Here is a 14,975-nt window from a genome sequence, read left to right as displayed (position 1 = left end):
GGATGCATAATGCTCATGGTGATTAAGAGTGAGGGTTCTGAAGTTCTCCTGTTGATATCCCTGACTGAAGGGGTATCTTATATAACCTTATAAGGTACCTATACCTACTTAGATATCTTATGTAACCCCTATAAACCTCAGTTTCTCCATCTGTAAAACAGGGTGGATAACATATCTACCTCTCTATGTGCTGTGAGGAATAATGAGACAACGAAGGTCAAGTTCTGAGCACAGTGCTTGATACCTAGTAAGAGTTCCAAAAAAGTGGTAGATATTATTATCATCTTCTGATTAAACATGCTGATGGAAAGAACACTAAAAACAGTTTAAAATCAGAATGGGATAGTGGTGAATATAGAAATAGTATTTTTATTAGGCTTGGGGCCACATTTTGGTTAGTAAGTGCAGAATCAGACGATAAAAGGAAGGGGTAAGAGCAAAAAGTAATGGAAGCCCCAAAAATCATTTGCAAAGTGACCAATCCAGCTGTCCACAAGGAATTCATCCATATATAAACACTCAGATGCTTCTGGGACGGTTGAGTAAGTATCTAATCCATGTCAGAAAAATCAGCTACTTTTCTCAGGAGGCCTCCCACACCGAACATTCATCTTCCTACAGTTTTCACTCATGTTTATTGGTATGGTGCCTTGAGTTTCCAATTTATAATAACATCCCTCTCTCACTGTGCTGCATTCACCAGGTGGTTCCACAGCCAGCAGAAAATGTGGGCTGACAGCATTGCCTGACTTCAGTAATGAGCATAATGCTTTCTTAAAACTGTGGTTCTCAATCTGGCACTGGCCATGTCTGGTTGTCACAACAAGGGGTTGTTACTATGTCTAGTGGATAGTGGCCAGAGATGCTCCTAAATATCCTGCAATGCAGACGATAACCACCCCCCAACCCCTCACCACAACAAATAATTATTTGAATGATAATGTCAGTAGTACCAAGGTTTAGAAACTCTGCCCTGAACTCCTTTTTCCTAATATTTTTGGCTCTCATTTCTCCTGTGAAGTTTGGTGACTGAAATCATATGTATGGTCTTGCCAGATCTGACATTGTAGAATATTTTTTTCTAACCTCCAAGAATTTTGATACTAAAATTAACCAATGAGGAGTGGCATAGACTTTCCTTTTGCTTAAAGAGGCCAATCCACAGTAGGCTATGGCTTCTCCGCGGCCTCAGCTGTAGCATTTCAGCAACAACCTCTCAATCTGCCATCTGGAAGACCACCCGAGGGGTGGTAGAACATCTCCAAAAAGAAGTGTACACCCCAAGTAAGCACTATTTTACATTTATGGTGTAGGACAGAACTTCCCTGTTCCTCAAAACCAGTTTGGTTTGAAGATTATCACCCTGTTGACACTAGCTCATCCTGTGAAACTGACAAGCCCACACACCTTTGGTGAAAGAATTTGTTTCCTACCCACTATCTGAGAGCCCATGAGTAGCTTAATGAATATACTGATGGAGGATTCCCTGGCACAAGCTTATCTGAACAAAGGCCAATAATATTCCACCCCATGCAGAATCCTATCAAAGTAATGCATTAATTGATTAAAGCAATTAAAAGTCTCCACCACAAATAGGCAACAAATGCCACCAACACTGATTAAAGAACCCTGTCCAGTGACCTCAACCATGCACTGAAAAATCTAGTGAGTGACAACTTTTTAAAGGTCAGTTCGAAACAAGTAATCCTTATGAACATCAAGGCAATTCTTTCACTCTGATGAAGCAGTTAAATAGTGAAGGTCATGGGGCTTTAGCAGCCACATAAAAGAAAGAAGGAAAGCAATTAGACAAAATGGATGTTGTAATCCCACTTTCCAGGCCCCAGAGTCTCGCTGAATACAGAGCTCCCGCTTCACTGTTCAGAACTCTCCCGCTTCACTGTTCAGAAACTGGCAGCAGATTCCAAATGAGAATTCCATAGCTTGATTCCACTCTCACCAATGCTGACTGCGTGTTTCTTAGGAATGTCTATAGCCTTGAGAGGTAAAAAAATAAAATCCATGGATGATGCAATGAACTTTCCACCCATTTGGAATTCCAAAAATGTTCCTCCAATGCTCAGGAGTGTTGCTGAATGCTACCCAGCAAGGTTTGCTGTACTGCTTGAAAAGCTACACTAAAGCAGGGAATAAACGTCCAGATCTATGGATCGCCAGGGTTTTCCAATCAAGTGGGAATCCAAGGACCAGCAGGGACTAGCAGTATTGGCATCACTTGGAAGTGCTTTCAGTACGGAGATTCTCAGACCCCCGCCCCAGACCCCCTGTATCAGAACCGCAACCACATTAAAATGTGAGAAACACTGATCTACAGGACCCTACAGGGGTCAAGTTTGGTTTGATCTACAGGGCAAGTTTGGTTTTTGTCTTGTTTTTTTTTTTTTTCCTTCTTCCAGCCTGAGTTGGAGACTCAGGAAATGACACGGAAAATGACAAAGTGTACACACAAAGTCAAAACTGAAGGAGGGCAATTGTTGACATGATCATGGGGGTGATCAAGTCTTCTCCCAGTTCTAACTTCTGCAGTCAGCATCGCTTCTTTTGTAATCACGGGAAAATAATTTTCAAATGGAGCTAACCCTCTCACAACATTGTACTAATGATCTTTAAAGCGACGGATTTAGAAGCGCTCAGCACCAGGCTTGCCACACTGCAGGGCAGACACTTCAGAGGTGTTAGGTGAAGTGGATGGAGCCAGCACGCTAGCCTCTCCCACTCCGACAGCTGGCGAGCAGCTCTTATCCACCAAAATTTCCCCGGGTAGATTCACCCAGCGGTCCTGGAAACCTGCTAAATCCTGGAGGTTCGCAGAACCTCTGATCTCGGAACTGAAGTTGCAGCCGGAGCGTCCCGCAGGCTCTGTAACTTTCCCTGGAATGAAATAAATAAAGACCGTAAGTGCTGAGATAGCAGGCCCCAAGATATTTTTAGTCCTCTGCAATCAGCCACTAGAGGAAGGGGGAGGGAGAAGGGAGTAAAAAAGTTTTGATCCGTTTGGGAAGGGGCGCCAAGAGAACTCGTCTGGGAGAAAGCACTAGCCTCAGCTCCAAACTCAGCGAGCTTTTTTCGGCTGGCGTTTTGCCTCCTATAGCGTAGACTGTAAGAGAACAGAAAGGAGTTGCCTGAAAGGATTCAGGCTGGCGTCCTGGGCTGGCCCGTCCCGTTTGACGAGCCTCAGTGTCCACCCACGCGCTTCTGCCTTCCAGCCTCCTCCCTTTTTCAGGGGGCTGGCAGGAGGCCTCCGAGGCAAGATGTTTGTGCGCTCGCGCTCGCGCAAATACGGCCGGAGGAGTCCTGTTCCTCGGGCATTTTCCGAGGAAGTCTGGATCAATTAGGCTCAGTCCGGGGAGAGCAAGCGAGCGGGCGGGCGGCGCAGCCGGCCTGTCTGGGCCGCCTCGTGGGGAGGGAGGGGGCGCCCGGCCGCCCGGCGGCGACCCCGGGGTCTGGCCGCCACCATGGGCTTCGAGCTGGACCGCTTCGACGGCGACGTGGACCCGGACTTGAAGTGCGCGCTGTGCCACAAGGTCCTGGAGGACCCGCTGACCACGCCGTGCGGCCACGTCTTCTGCGCCGGCTGCGTGCTGCCCTGGGTGGTGCAGGAGGGCAGCTGCCCGGCGCGCTGCCGCGGTCGCCTGTCGGCCAAAGAGCTCAACCACGTCCTACCGCTCAAGCGCCTTATCCTCAAGCTGGACATCAAGTGCGCCTACGCGGCGCGCGGCTGCGGCCGGGTGGTCAAGCTGCAGCAGCTGCCGGAGCACCTCGAGCGCTGCGACTTCGCGCCCGCGCGCTGTCGCCACGCGGGCTGCGGCCAGGTGCTGCTGCGGCGCGACGTGGAGGCGCACATGCGCGACGCGTGCGACGCGCGGCCCGTGGGCCGCTGCCAGGAGGGCTGCGGGCTGCCCTTGACGCACGGCGAGCAGCGCGCGGGCGGCCACTGCTGCGCGCGAGCGCTGCGGGCGCACAACGGCGCGCTGCAGGCCCGCTTGGGCGCTCTGCACAAGGCGCTCAAGAAGGAGGCGCTGCGAGCTGGGAAGCGCGAGAAGTCGCTGGTGGCCCAGCTGGCCGCGGCGCAGTTAGAGCTGCAGATGACCGCGCTGCGCTACCAGAAGAAATTCACCGAATACAGCGCGCGCCTCGACTCGCTCAGCCGCTGCGTAGCCGCGCCGCCCGGCGGCAAGGTAGGCGCCTGCTACCCGCCCTGACCTCCAGCCAGGCTCCCCGGGGACCCCGGGCCCCGCCCCATCCCTTTGGGTACAGGGATGCCCTGAGCTTCCCCGCAACATCCCTGCTTCCTCCCTCTTCTTCCACTGCTTACCAGCTGTGTCACTACGTGCAGGTCGCTGAACCTGCCCGAGGTGGAACACTGTGGCCCCTATAGTCTAGACGTAACCGGTAAAATATAGCTGCACAGCTCCAGGGGTTCTGGAAGGACGAAAAAGAATCCACAAGCAAGTGTAGGATAAGAATGAAGAATGCAGCTCCAGAGTCAAAACTGCGTTGAAAGGCTTTGCTGCTCAGACCAGCTGGGGGATCTCGGGCAAGTTGCTTACCCTCTCGAGGTCAGAAACCTATAGACTGACACTCAGGAGAGGAAAGATGGACACACTGCGTGAATTGTATCCGTGCATCCTCTAGGTTTCCAGAAAAAAACTAAAGGGAACCCACAGCCAATGTAGAGTAAGTTAAGAAGGATACCAGAAGAGAGGCCTCTGGGGTAAAAGCTGGATGCAAGCGTGGGCTTTGCAGCCAGCTAGCTGGCTGACCTTGAGCAAGCTGCTTAACCTCTCTAAAGTTGGAAACTGTGGTCCCTAGAGACGTGGTATACAGCGTAAAAACACAGCCAGGCACCCCTGAGGTATTCATCCAGGGACTTCAGAAAGAATTAAAGGACCATCCTGCCCCCAACAAGTATAAAGTAAAATTAAGTGTAAGTTATCTGGAGTTAAAACTTTTCAAATCTGGGGCTTTTTGCTGACCAGCTGGGTGAACGGACTTCATTCCCAGGTCCCTCAGTTTCCCTCAGTGTGGAAGGTTTTTGTCAGGCTTCAGGGAGAGATTTTAGTGGAAGGGCCTGGTACTGTGCCTGGCAGAGAGTAAATATATGCTCAACAAGTGTTGCCAACAATTAATTTTAACATCTCCACCTGAGTGGTCCCCTTGCACGAGGGTTTACTTTGCTCCAGGCTGGGTGCTGCATTCTTCCCAGTCATTTCCTTTTTAATCAAGTGAGGTAGGTGTGAGCCTTCCCATTTAGTAGATGAAAAAAACTGAGGTTCATTAAGGGGCAATTTCATGCCTGGGCCACAGCTTTTGGGTGCAAAGCTGCGTGTTGAACCTTTGTGTGCCTATCTTTCCAGCCCACGTTCTTAACCACTATCATGTTGCCCCTCAATGCAACCACAAGTACCATTTATTGAGTGTTTATTAAGTGCCATCAACAATAGGAAGCACTTTACATGCATTACCTATGTTGTCCTTTGAGATGAGGGAACAGACTCAGAGAAGTGTATAGAACTTGTCCAAAATTAAATAGTGACTGAGGGAGCAGAACTGGACTCGGATTCTACCTCAGAGTCCTCAGTTTCGGGGCATATTGGCATTTTGGGCTCCATAACTCTTAGTCGGGGGTGCGGGGCACTGTGCTGTACGCTGTAGGATGTTTAGCAGCATTCTTGGCCTCCCTCCCAAGTCGTGACAATCCAAATATTGTCAAGTGTCCTTTGGAGGGGCAAAGTCGCCCTGGTTGAGAACCACTGGTTTCCCTGATTGCAAAAGCCACATTTTCAACAGCTGGGTGCTTCTGCCTTCCTGGGGAGGGGCCTGGGCCTGCTGCCACCGCTCTGGTTGCCTGCTCCAGATGGCGTGGCAGAAAGGGGAAAATATTTGCCCGAGGCTCCCCCAGGGGCCTGTGTCTGCTTTGCCTCCCCCTGCCCTCTCCCAGCCCCCCTTCCATACGTGCACACCAGGCCTGCAAGTTTTCGACCTGGCCCCCCTTCCTGGCCCCTGGCCTGTCTGTCAGCTGCAGTCTCAGCAGCTGGCCAGCTCTGGGCGAAGGGCAAATATTTACAGCTCCACAGCTCACCCAGGACCTCACAGGCACACAAAAGACTGGTGTGAGCCTTCGAATCACCAAAACAGAGGGCAAAGCTTGGTCTTCAATCAGGCGCCAGATTTAGGGTGAAGGAGTTCCCGAGTTTCTGCTGTTTATGCTGTCATCTGGACTTCCTTTGTCGTTTTAAGTGACACTTATTTATAAATAAGCCATTCACTGCCCCAGAGTTTATGCATCATTTATTGTTGAGCTAGGTTATTATTTCTTCTTAACTTTCTGTTTTCTTTCTGGAGTGTTTGGGTAAAATCTCTCTTAGAGTCAAAAATATGATACTTGAATCAAAACTGTGGATGTTTTTGAGGCTCTTTTGGGTTAGTGGGTAGCATAAAGAAGGATGTTAAGCTTAGGGACAAGATGTTGATTTTGAACTTACGGAGAAAGATTTGTTCTGGAGTTGGAGCCCTGCTTGGAACTTTGACGAACCTCAGTGCCAGCCTTGAGAACAGCAAAGGATGGTCTGGCCCAGAAGCTGCCCTAGATGGTTTCCCTGGCCTCAGACCTAGGGTGGCCTCAGCTGAGGCCTTAGGGAAGCTTGCTGTCTCTCCTTGCCCCGAAATTAACCCTCAGTGGCCCTTGCTGAACGCTTTTGCTGTTCCTGCGTCAACCGTAAAACTCCTCCCACTGGAAGCTGTTTAAGAACTTGTTTATTTCATTGGGCCGGCTCTCTGCTCCTACGAGAGTACTGTTTATTCTCTTCTAAAAGGCAGAAGGATTTATATGTCCTAGAAACTCTCATGTGCAACATTTTTATTTTTTTTTTTAAAAATAAGCCCTAATGTTTGCATCTCTGTTATAAGCTGAAGGAGATTGGAAACCCTCAGATTTTCAGTACCAGCTCTTCAGCAGCTAGAACTTGCATAAATAATGTGGCATTCTTTAAATTATCTTAGGTTTCAGGTTTTTTTGACGCCTGCTGAGCAGTTAGGGTTAGTGCTGTACCAGCATAGACGTTATTTCTTCTATTCTACCATGTGATCTATATTAAGGATTCTCAAGCCTTAGCATGATTGGAGTCACTGCAGAGCTTAACAGATTCCTGAGTCTCACCCCTAGAGATTCTGATCCATTAGGGCTGGCCAGGGGCCTGATATTCTGCATTTCCAATGAGCTGCCAGGTGATGCTTGTCCTTTAAGTAGCTGCTAAGCTAAAGGAGGAGCTTACGCTCAAGTAGATAGAGACCAAACATGTACTGGTCTTCACACAGTTATGGTTTTACTGACCATTGTCTGAACACCTTCCTAAATTTCTTAAGACCAGGATAAAATTTTAAAACCCAGACTGCCTACCAGTTAAATGACAAATAATCGTAGCCTAGACAGGCATCTCTGATCTCACTGAAGCCATGTCTGAGCTGCAGCAGACTTGGGATTGCTACACTTGAGTAAGTTAAAGAGTTCTGCTCCCAGCCTCAGTTTCCCACCCTGACTTACCCCTCTGATTCTTAGAGTAGAAGCACTCCAGAGCAAACATCTTTTTTGCTTTTCTTTCTGGGAAAGGAAAAATTCTGAACATAACTTTCCTTGGATTGATTGAAAAACTTGAGATACATCCTCGGTACCTTTTGTTCTTTAAGCTCCCATCCAGTCTGTCTTTGAATCCTGCGGATTTTACCTCCTAAATACATGTTGAATCTATTCACAGCTCTCCAGCTCACTCTAATGACCACCTTGGTCCAAATCAGAGTTTCTGAATCAGCACTCCCAACATTTTGGAATGGATAATTCTTGGGTGTGGGTGTGTTGGTGGTGGTGGTGGTAGTGGTGATGGGGGTGGGAGGCTGAACTGTGCATTGTAGGATGTTTAGCGACATCCCTGGCATCTACCTACCTACCTACTAGAGGGTAGTAGCACTTTCTAAGTGGTATCAACAATATTTCTGGATGTTGCCAGATGTCCCTTGGGGGGCAAAATTGGCCTTTGTCTCAAACATTCTCTCTTGCCTGGACCATAACTCTTTCCTCAACAAATCTTCTTGCTCCTCTTCAATTCCTTCTTTACCTAGCATCAGGAATTAATCTCTTAGAAATGTAAATCTTTTATCACTGTCCCTCAAGCTTCCTGTGCCATCCCATTTCTCTTGGGTGGCTATAAGGTCCAACATACTCTGGATCCTACTGGCCTCCACCTGTCTGGATTCTTCTCCCCTTCATCCTCTTCTTCCAGCTTCTCATGTCTTTTTGATAGTCCACGCATGTGCCCCTGAGCTCCTTTCTGCCTCCGGGCCTTTGCACTTGCTCATCTGTCTACCTGTAACAATCTTACCAAGTACTCTGCACTAAGTAACAGCAAAATTTCCACCTCTCCCCTCCTGCCCATAGCCTTTCTGTCTGCACTTAGGATTTGCATATCACTAGACAATCGTTTTTTGTATTCTCATCTCAGCTCAAGTATCACTACCTCTAGGAAGCCAGGCCTCTCGACCTCACAGATTACATCTGGTGCCCTGAGACTCGTACTTTGGTAACCCTCCTGCATGGCATTTATCATAGCCGTAACTAAGTAAGTGGAAGAGTCTGACTTGTCCAGGGCCATGTCTATGGCACTAATTCATTGCCATGTGCACTGTAAGCTCTTGGTATGTATTCATGTGGTGATGAGTTCAAGGTTGAAAGGTCTGTCTTGGCAGTCATCAAAACTTTTCAGATTGCTAACCAAAAGTGGGCTCGTGTTTAAAAAGAATGAGTTTCTCCGTGATGCCCCAGTTAACAAAATTGTTTCCAGGTTTAGAGGAGGCATTATTTTTGTTCCACTAGATCCATCCAGATCAAGTTTTATAAAGTCCCAAATCCCAGAAACTATTTTGTCTTTTTCAGAACTAGAAATAAGTAAATCTGATAGACAATTGTATCAAAAGGTGTTCCAGATGTCCAAACACTTTGAAATGTATCTATTTAGAGTATTCACTATGAAGTATATTTTGTTTCTGAAGAGCTCCTGCATAGAGCTATTCCAGAGTGTATCTAACAAAACAGCCCACTTCTGCTAAAAAGATTATAGATTGTCACTTCAATTTCATTTCTGTGATTCATAAGGAAAATTAGGATTTGGTTTACAAATATGTTACCCAGCTACACTGGATTAAATGAGCATAACCAGACAATTTGAATTGGCAATTCTGTTGAGATTTATCTGTAAGTGGCTCTTTCTGTGTTCAGAAATGGTGCTTGCCTCGCTATAAAAATATTTGATGAGTAAGAATCTATTTATAAGGCAATTATGCATTGGACTGTAGACCAAGGAGCTTAAAAGGAAAAGAAATAATATTCATTGAGTTCCACTGGGTGCCGTACAGTTAAGGTGATTTCTGTATGTGCATATGTTATCTTCTCCATGTTCTTCATTAGATAGACCTCTTTTTTTTTTTTTTAATGGGAGTGGCAGATTATGAAAGATTAAGGCTAGAAGTTAGATTCTAAATGGAGAGCTGGGATTTGAACCCAGTGTTGCCTATCTCTGAGCTCACGTTGTTACCAAAATAAGACATTTTTTCCTGGGGCAGTGTCCTTTTCTGAAGTCTCACACAGGCTTTCAAAGCACCATTATTATATATGCCAAGTACTGTTTGGATTGGAGGTGTACACGCATTATTTTATTTCATCCTCAGACCCTGCAGGGTAGCTGCTCTTACCTATGACTCTTTCCTTTCATTTTACGGATGAAAAAACAGAAGCTCAGAAACTTAAATAACTTGCCAAGTGTCCTCCACTGGCTCATGTTAGTTTGCCTGTTGGCTTCTGGTCCATGAAATGTTTTCATCCCGTACCATGTTCCCATTTACATAGGTCCAGTGTAGAGCACATAAGAGTACAAAACAAAACAGATCCTGGCTGTGAAAGAGATTTAGGCCGGGCGCGGTGGCTCACGCCTGTAATCTCAGCACTTTGGGAGGCCTAGCCGGGAAGATCACTTGAGGTCAGGAGTTTGAGATCAGTCTAGACAACATGGTGAAACCCTGTCTCTGCTAAAAATACAAAAATTAGCCAGATTTGGTGGTGCGCACGTGTAGTCCCAGCTACTGGGGAGGCTGAGGCAGGAGAATTGCTTAAACTCGGGAGGCGGAGGTTGCTGTGAGTCAAGATCGGGTCGTGCCAATGCACTTCAGCCTGGGCAACAGAGCGAGACCCTGTAAAAGAAAAAAATAGATTTAGACAAAAAAGAGATGATGTCCTGGATGGAATATGAGCACGTCTCTTTAATTTTTATCCTGGTAACTTTAAGAGTGGTTAACAGTAGGAATGAAGTGAAGTTCTTCCAAATGGATTCTGCAGTTTAGCTCCTTACATTCTCATACCCCTAGTGCCAGGCCCTGTGGTTGGCACCATTTGATAGAAAGGTAAAATTGAGCAGCTTTAACCCAGGGGATCAATCAGACACCCACGTATGCCTTTGAAAACACAAGTCTTACTATTCTTTGCTCACCCAAGCTTTCATGCTATGGGTTAGCCTCTGTCTCCCCTTGACTAATAGTGTCCTAATAAGCCTATTCCAATAAGAAAGGGAAGTGGTATAACATAATGATTACTCTTATAAAGAAAATAACTACCAGATGGACCTGAGCGGCCACCTTTCTCACTCATTCCATCCATATATTTACAGGGAACTTAAAGAGCAGAGGCATCGCATAGTCTTTGTATGTTGCAGGCCTTGCAGCCACCCCATCCCCAGGAAGGGCGATGATGAACTTTTTCCCTGGCATCAGCAGTGTGTGTGCAGAGATGATTCCTGGGCAGGAGAGCACCCTGAGTATTCTGCTAAAAACTGTTTTTAGGTGCCCCGTGTCTTTGCTGTGTTTGGATAGGTGAGGGATGAAGTCCCATCAGACTGTGGGTCAAGGTTGGTGCAGGCCTTGGGTCCACAGGCTGACTCCAGGATACCCTGAATAGAGCTAGTGTATTGTGTGTGGTTAGTATCCATATCCTGGGATCAGCGATATTGGGGGTTCATGTGTTCCCTTTGCTGTGTTGTTGAGGGGCCCTGGGAGGCTCTTCTAACCTCTAAGCCTTAATTGCCTCACCTCTAAAATGGGATCATAATATGCCTGTTCTTAGGGTTGTTATTAAGATAAAATGAGGTGATGTACGTAAGGGCACAGTAAGTCTTATCAAGCATTTCTTGACTGTCTATTAATTGCTGGACACCTGTAGGATTTTAACATTTTTTCAAATAAATCACTGAAGAAAGTGTAGGAATTTGAAGTGGTTGTTACCTAGAAGAAAAGAGATTGTTACTCAAAGATTCGGTTTCATTATAAGCCTCCTGCTGCCCCTGAGTGACCAATTCTCTGGATTTCTATCCTCCATCTGTTTTGCAATAGTGGAAATGTGTGAAAGAGGGATATTCAAGTTCATTTGGGCTAAGATGTAAAGTGGGAGGGCTAAAGCTCATGAATAACATGAGGGTTACATGGTTGTTTATGTTTTTCCCACCCAAATTAACAAAGCTAAGGAGAGACTGGCCAGACAAACTTCTTACCTTCATGTAAGCAAGTGCATTTATGGTTTTATAGATGAGGAGCCTCTGCTTTCTATCTTAATATATTTGTGTTGCTATGAAGAAATACCTGAGGCCGGGTAATTTGTGAAGAGAGAGGTTTATTTGGCTCATGGTCCTGCAGGTTGCACAAGAAACATGGCACCAGCCTCTGCTCAGCTTCTGGTGAAGGCCTCAGGCTGCTTCCTGTCATGGCAGAAGGCCAAGGGTAGCCTGCATTTGCAGAGATTACATGGAGAGAAAAGAGGCAATGGAGAGAGAGGGGAGAGAGCTCTCTCTTAAAAGAGAGAGAGCTCTTTTAACAATGAGCTTTTGCAAGAACTAATAGAGCAGAGCTCACTCACTGCCCACCACCACCCTGGGACAGCATTAATCTCTTCATGAGGTGTCCACCCCCATAACCCAAACACCTCCCATTAGACCCCACCTCCAGTGTTGGAGTTAGATATCAACATGATATTTGGGGGGACAATTATCCAAACTATAGCACTTTTTTTTTTTAATTTAGGGAAGAAAATGCTTCTGGTTGGTAATTGGATGTGTACATTTGAAAACCACTCTGACTTAGTCTATTTAGGCTGCTCTAACAAAAATACCAGAAATTGGATAGCTTATAAACAAAAATAATTTTGGAGGCTAGGAACCCCTAGATCAAGCTGCTAGCAGATTCAGTCTGGTGAGGACTCACTTTCTGGTTCATAGATGGCTGTCTTTCTGCTGTTGTGCTCACATAGAAAGGGTGAGGGATCTCTCCTGGGCCCCTTTATAAGGGCACTTACCCCTAATCACATCCCAAAGGCCCCACCTGCTAATACCATCACTTTGGGGATGAGGATTTCAACATATGAATTTTGAGGGCACATAAACATTCAGATCATAGCACACCCCTTAATCAAGTGGAAGTGTTAAGATGCTGTAACACCTTAAAGGTTCATTGGTATCATTTATGGTGAAACATTGCTTGTGGTTGTTCACCGGAAAAGCAGATGAGTCAGTGACAAAAATGAGAGAGAAAATTTGAAATCAAGCTCATGGAAATAAAAAATTGGACATTTATGGATTTGTTTTCAAGTTGTGTAAATATAGCAGCAGACTTTAAACTAGGAAAGTACTGAAACGTCTTCTCATATTATTTTTCAAAAATGTTTGGCTTAGGACTGTGTATGCTATTGTGCAGATATTATGACTCTGGAAAAGCTCTTCTGTTTTTTTTTTTTTCTACCTGTTCCCCCATGCCCTTTGTCTCTCTTCATTCTCTCTACACCTTTTTTTGATGACAGAAACATCCACTAATACTTCTGTTGAGTGTCTCATCCAATTTCAACTTAATTTCAAACACCATCCTTATGACTATCTTCAGTCTTAGGCTTTGAAACAGTTTCCTCTTATATTCTTCTGCAAGAATCACTTCCTTAGAGCTGGGTTGAATTACAAGGCAGGGCTGGTCCAAACAGCTTTACCATTAAGAATTTAGAAGTTTTAACTACAAAGAGAACAAAAGCATCTGAGCATAGGGAGCAAAGATATCACCAGTTCTTCAGTACAGAATTTCTGGCAGCCAGCTCTACCTCTTGGTCCCCTCAGCCCCCATCTCTGCACATTTTTGCCTGGAAACAGCCAAATATACAGTGCTTTCATATCACTAGTCAACAGACAGAGCTGTTTCCCAACTGTGTGAAGACTAGTAAGTCTCTGTGAGCTTTGCATAATCTAAGGCTGTGAGGTGTTACATCACACAGACTAGCGGTCAATCAGTTACATTTCTCAGAACCCACTGTGCAACTTTCCAGTCTAGCCAGTTCTCTGCTGTGAGTCCCACAACAGACATCATCAGGGAACACCTGTCCTTGGGCAGAAAGGAGTTTTTAAAAAGAGTCCACATTGACAGTGGCATGGATGGACCCTGCGAACCACCACACTGATTAGGAGATGTCTCATATCCAAGCTTTTGAGGCTGGATGGTTTGGAGGAGAATGGCAACAGAGTAATATTAAAGAGAAAAGGGACTTTGCCAATAGATGGTTCACATTCTTGGATGCTTAAAAAAATGCAGCCGCATAAGATGTCTTTTTGACATTCAAATTACATTCAAGTTTTGATTTTTCACTGACTTTTCTTCCCCCGCCAATTCTTATCTAATTAGACCTTGAGTTGAAAGCTGAGAAGATTATTTGGGGTAATTTTAACATTGATCTAATAGTTACATGTTCAAATATGATAGCAAAACTTCTTTTAAACGAAATCTGTTTTTTGTTGAAAAGTGAGCTTCCATTTCTGCTTGTGACTTGGCTTAGGCACTTTGGATGGTTCGTGTCAGTGTTAAGGTCTGAATACCCACATCACCTTCTCCAAGGTTAATATGTCCCTGCCTTTTCTCAATCGTAAAGACCTAAGCTTCTCCCAGGGAGATCCTACATTGCATTAAGGGCCCAGCTAACCTCTTGAATTGGGTTCGGGTGGGGGCTGGAGTGCTAAAGATCGTTTAGAGCTTCCTGCCCAGCCCAAGGAAACAGAGATGTTGCTGGACTCCAGAATATGAGCAGTACTGCCCTTCTGGACCCTGCATCCCAGGTTCTTCTCGAGAACTTCTTAGTCTCCTGGGTTGGGGTTACTGAAGGGAGGAGACACTTGCCCTCTGGGAAGAGTTATTGAATAGAAGGCAACTCTGTGAAAGCTGCCAAGGAAGTGCCACTCCATTTCTATTTGTTGTTTTTCCTCTGTTCTTCACCTTCTTTTTGTACCAGCCCATCGAGACCCACTGATATGCTAGACCATGAAGCAGTCTATAGTGTGTAGCAATCCCCAAGTTCCCTGTGCTCCCAGAGTCCCCAGCTCGTTTCTGCCTCCACTGTTCCTGAGTTCACCGTTTCTTAGCCTTGATGTTTCTCCTATCCTGTTGTGAGTCAAAATCTGTTTCCCATCCCCTTTGCTTCTGTGGCCATCCCCTTCCAGGTATGACCATGTTATGTATGTGATTTCCCCTTCTGGCCCACAGCCCACTTGGTCAGTATCATCTTCCTGTCTTCCTATGCTCCACTGAAAGTCCAAGCTGAGCTGCGCCCCTCTTCTTCTTTCCCATGTCTCCTTCCACCACCTTCAGAATAAAAATTGTCCACCTGGTGGTCACTCCACTGGTCCCCTAAAATGTGCCACTCTTTTTCCAGTCATGGAAAAAGATAGACACAGTTAGGAATATATAATGATATTTATTTACTTAACTTTCAGGCCCCAGCTCTTCCAAACTTGCTTTAGACTAAGTTGAAGCAAGATTAGGCATTCTCCATTGCCTAGATTTTGTGGAAGAGTAACGTATGTGGGAAAAGAGCACTGTGGCCTCGCTGTTGAGCTGTG

The 14,975-nt window shown here is 45.9% G+C and overlaps 1 protein-coding gene and 1 long non-coding RNA gene across 2 annotated transcripts in view; one reads left to right on the top strand and one right to left on the bottom strand.

Annotated features, from left to right (window-relative positions):
• Positions 1 to 349: 349 nt before the first annotated feature.
• Positions 350 to 4,740, bottom strand: LOC117083149. Its single transcript, XR_004436972.1, has 2 exons — positions 4,337 to 4,740; positions 350 to 2,892 (listed from the first exon to the last, which is right to left on the bottom strand). It is a non-coding gene; the product is annotated as an uncharacterized LOC117083149 (long non-coding RNA).
• Positions 3,305 to 14,975, top strand: part of PDZRN3 (PDZ domain containing ring finger 3) — a 241,667-nt gene continuing 229,996 nt past the window's right edge. Inside the window, exon 1 of the mRNA XM_033210470.1 lies at positions 3,305 to 4,199. Coding sequence (XP_033066361.1) covers positions 3,477 to 4,199 — 723 coding nt within the window. The 5' untranslated portion in view covers positions 3,305 to 3,476. The remainder of the gene's footprint in view (positions 4,200 to 14,975) is intronic.

The sequence above is a fragment of the Trachypithecus francoisi genome, unplaced genomic scaffold (genome assembly GCF_009764315.1).
Source record: "Trachypithecus francoisi isolate TF-2019V2 unplaced genomic scaffold, Tfra_2.0 Lachesis_group0, whole genome shotgun sequence".
Classification (NCBI taxonomy): Eukaryota; Metazoa; Chordata; class Mammalia; order Primates; family Cercopithecidae; genus Trachypithecus; species Trachypithecus francoisi.
The sequence above is the reverse complement of the archived record's forward strand: the minus strand, read 5'-3'. Positions and strand labels throughout refer to the sequence as shown.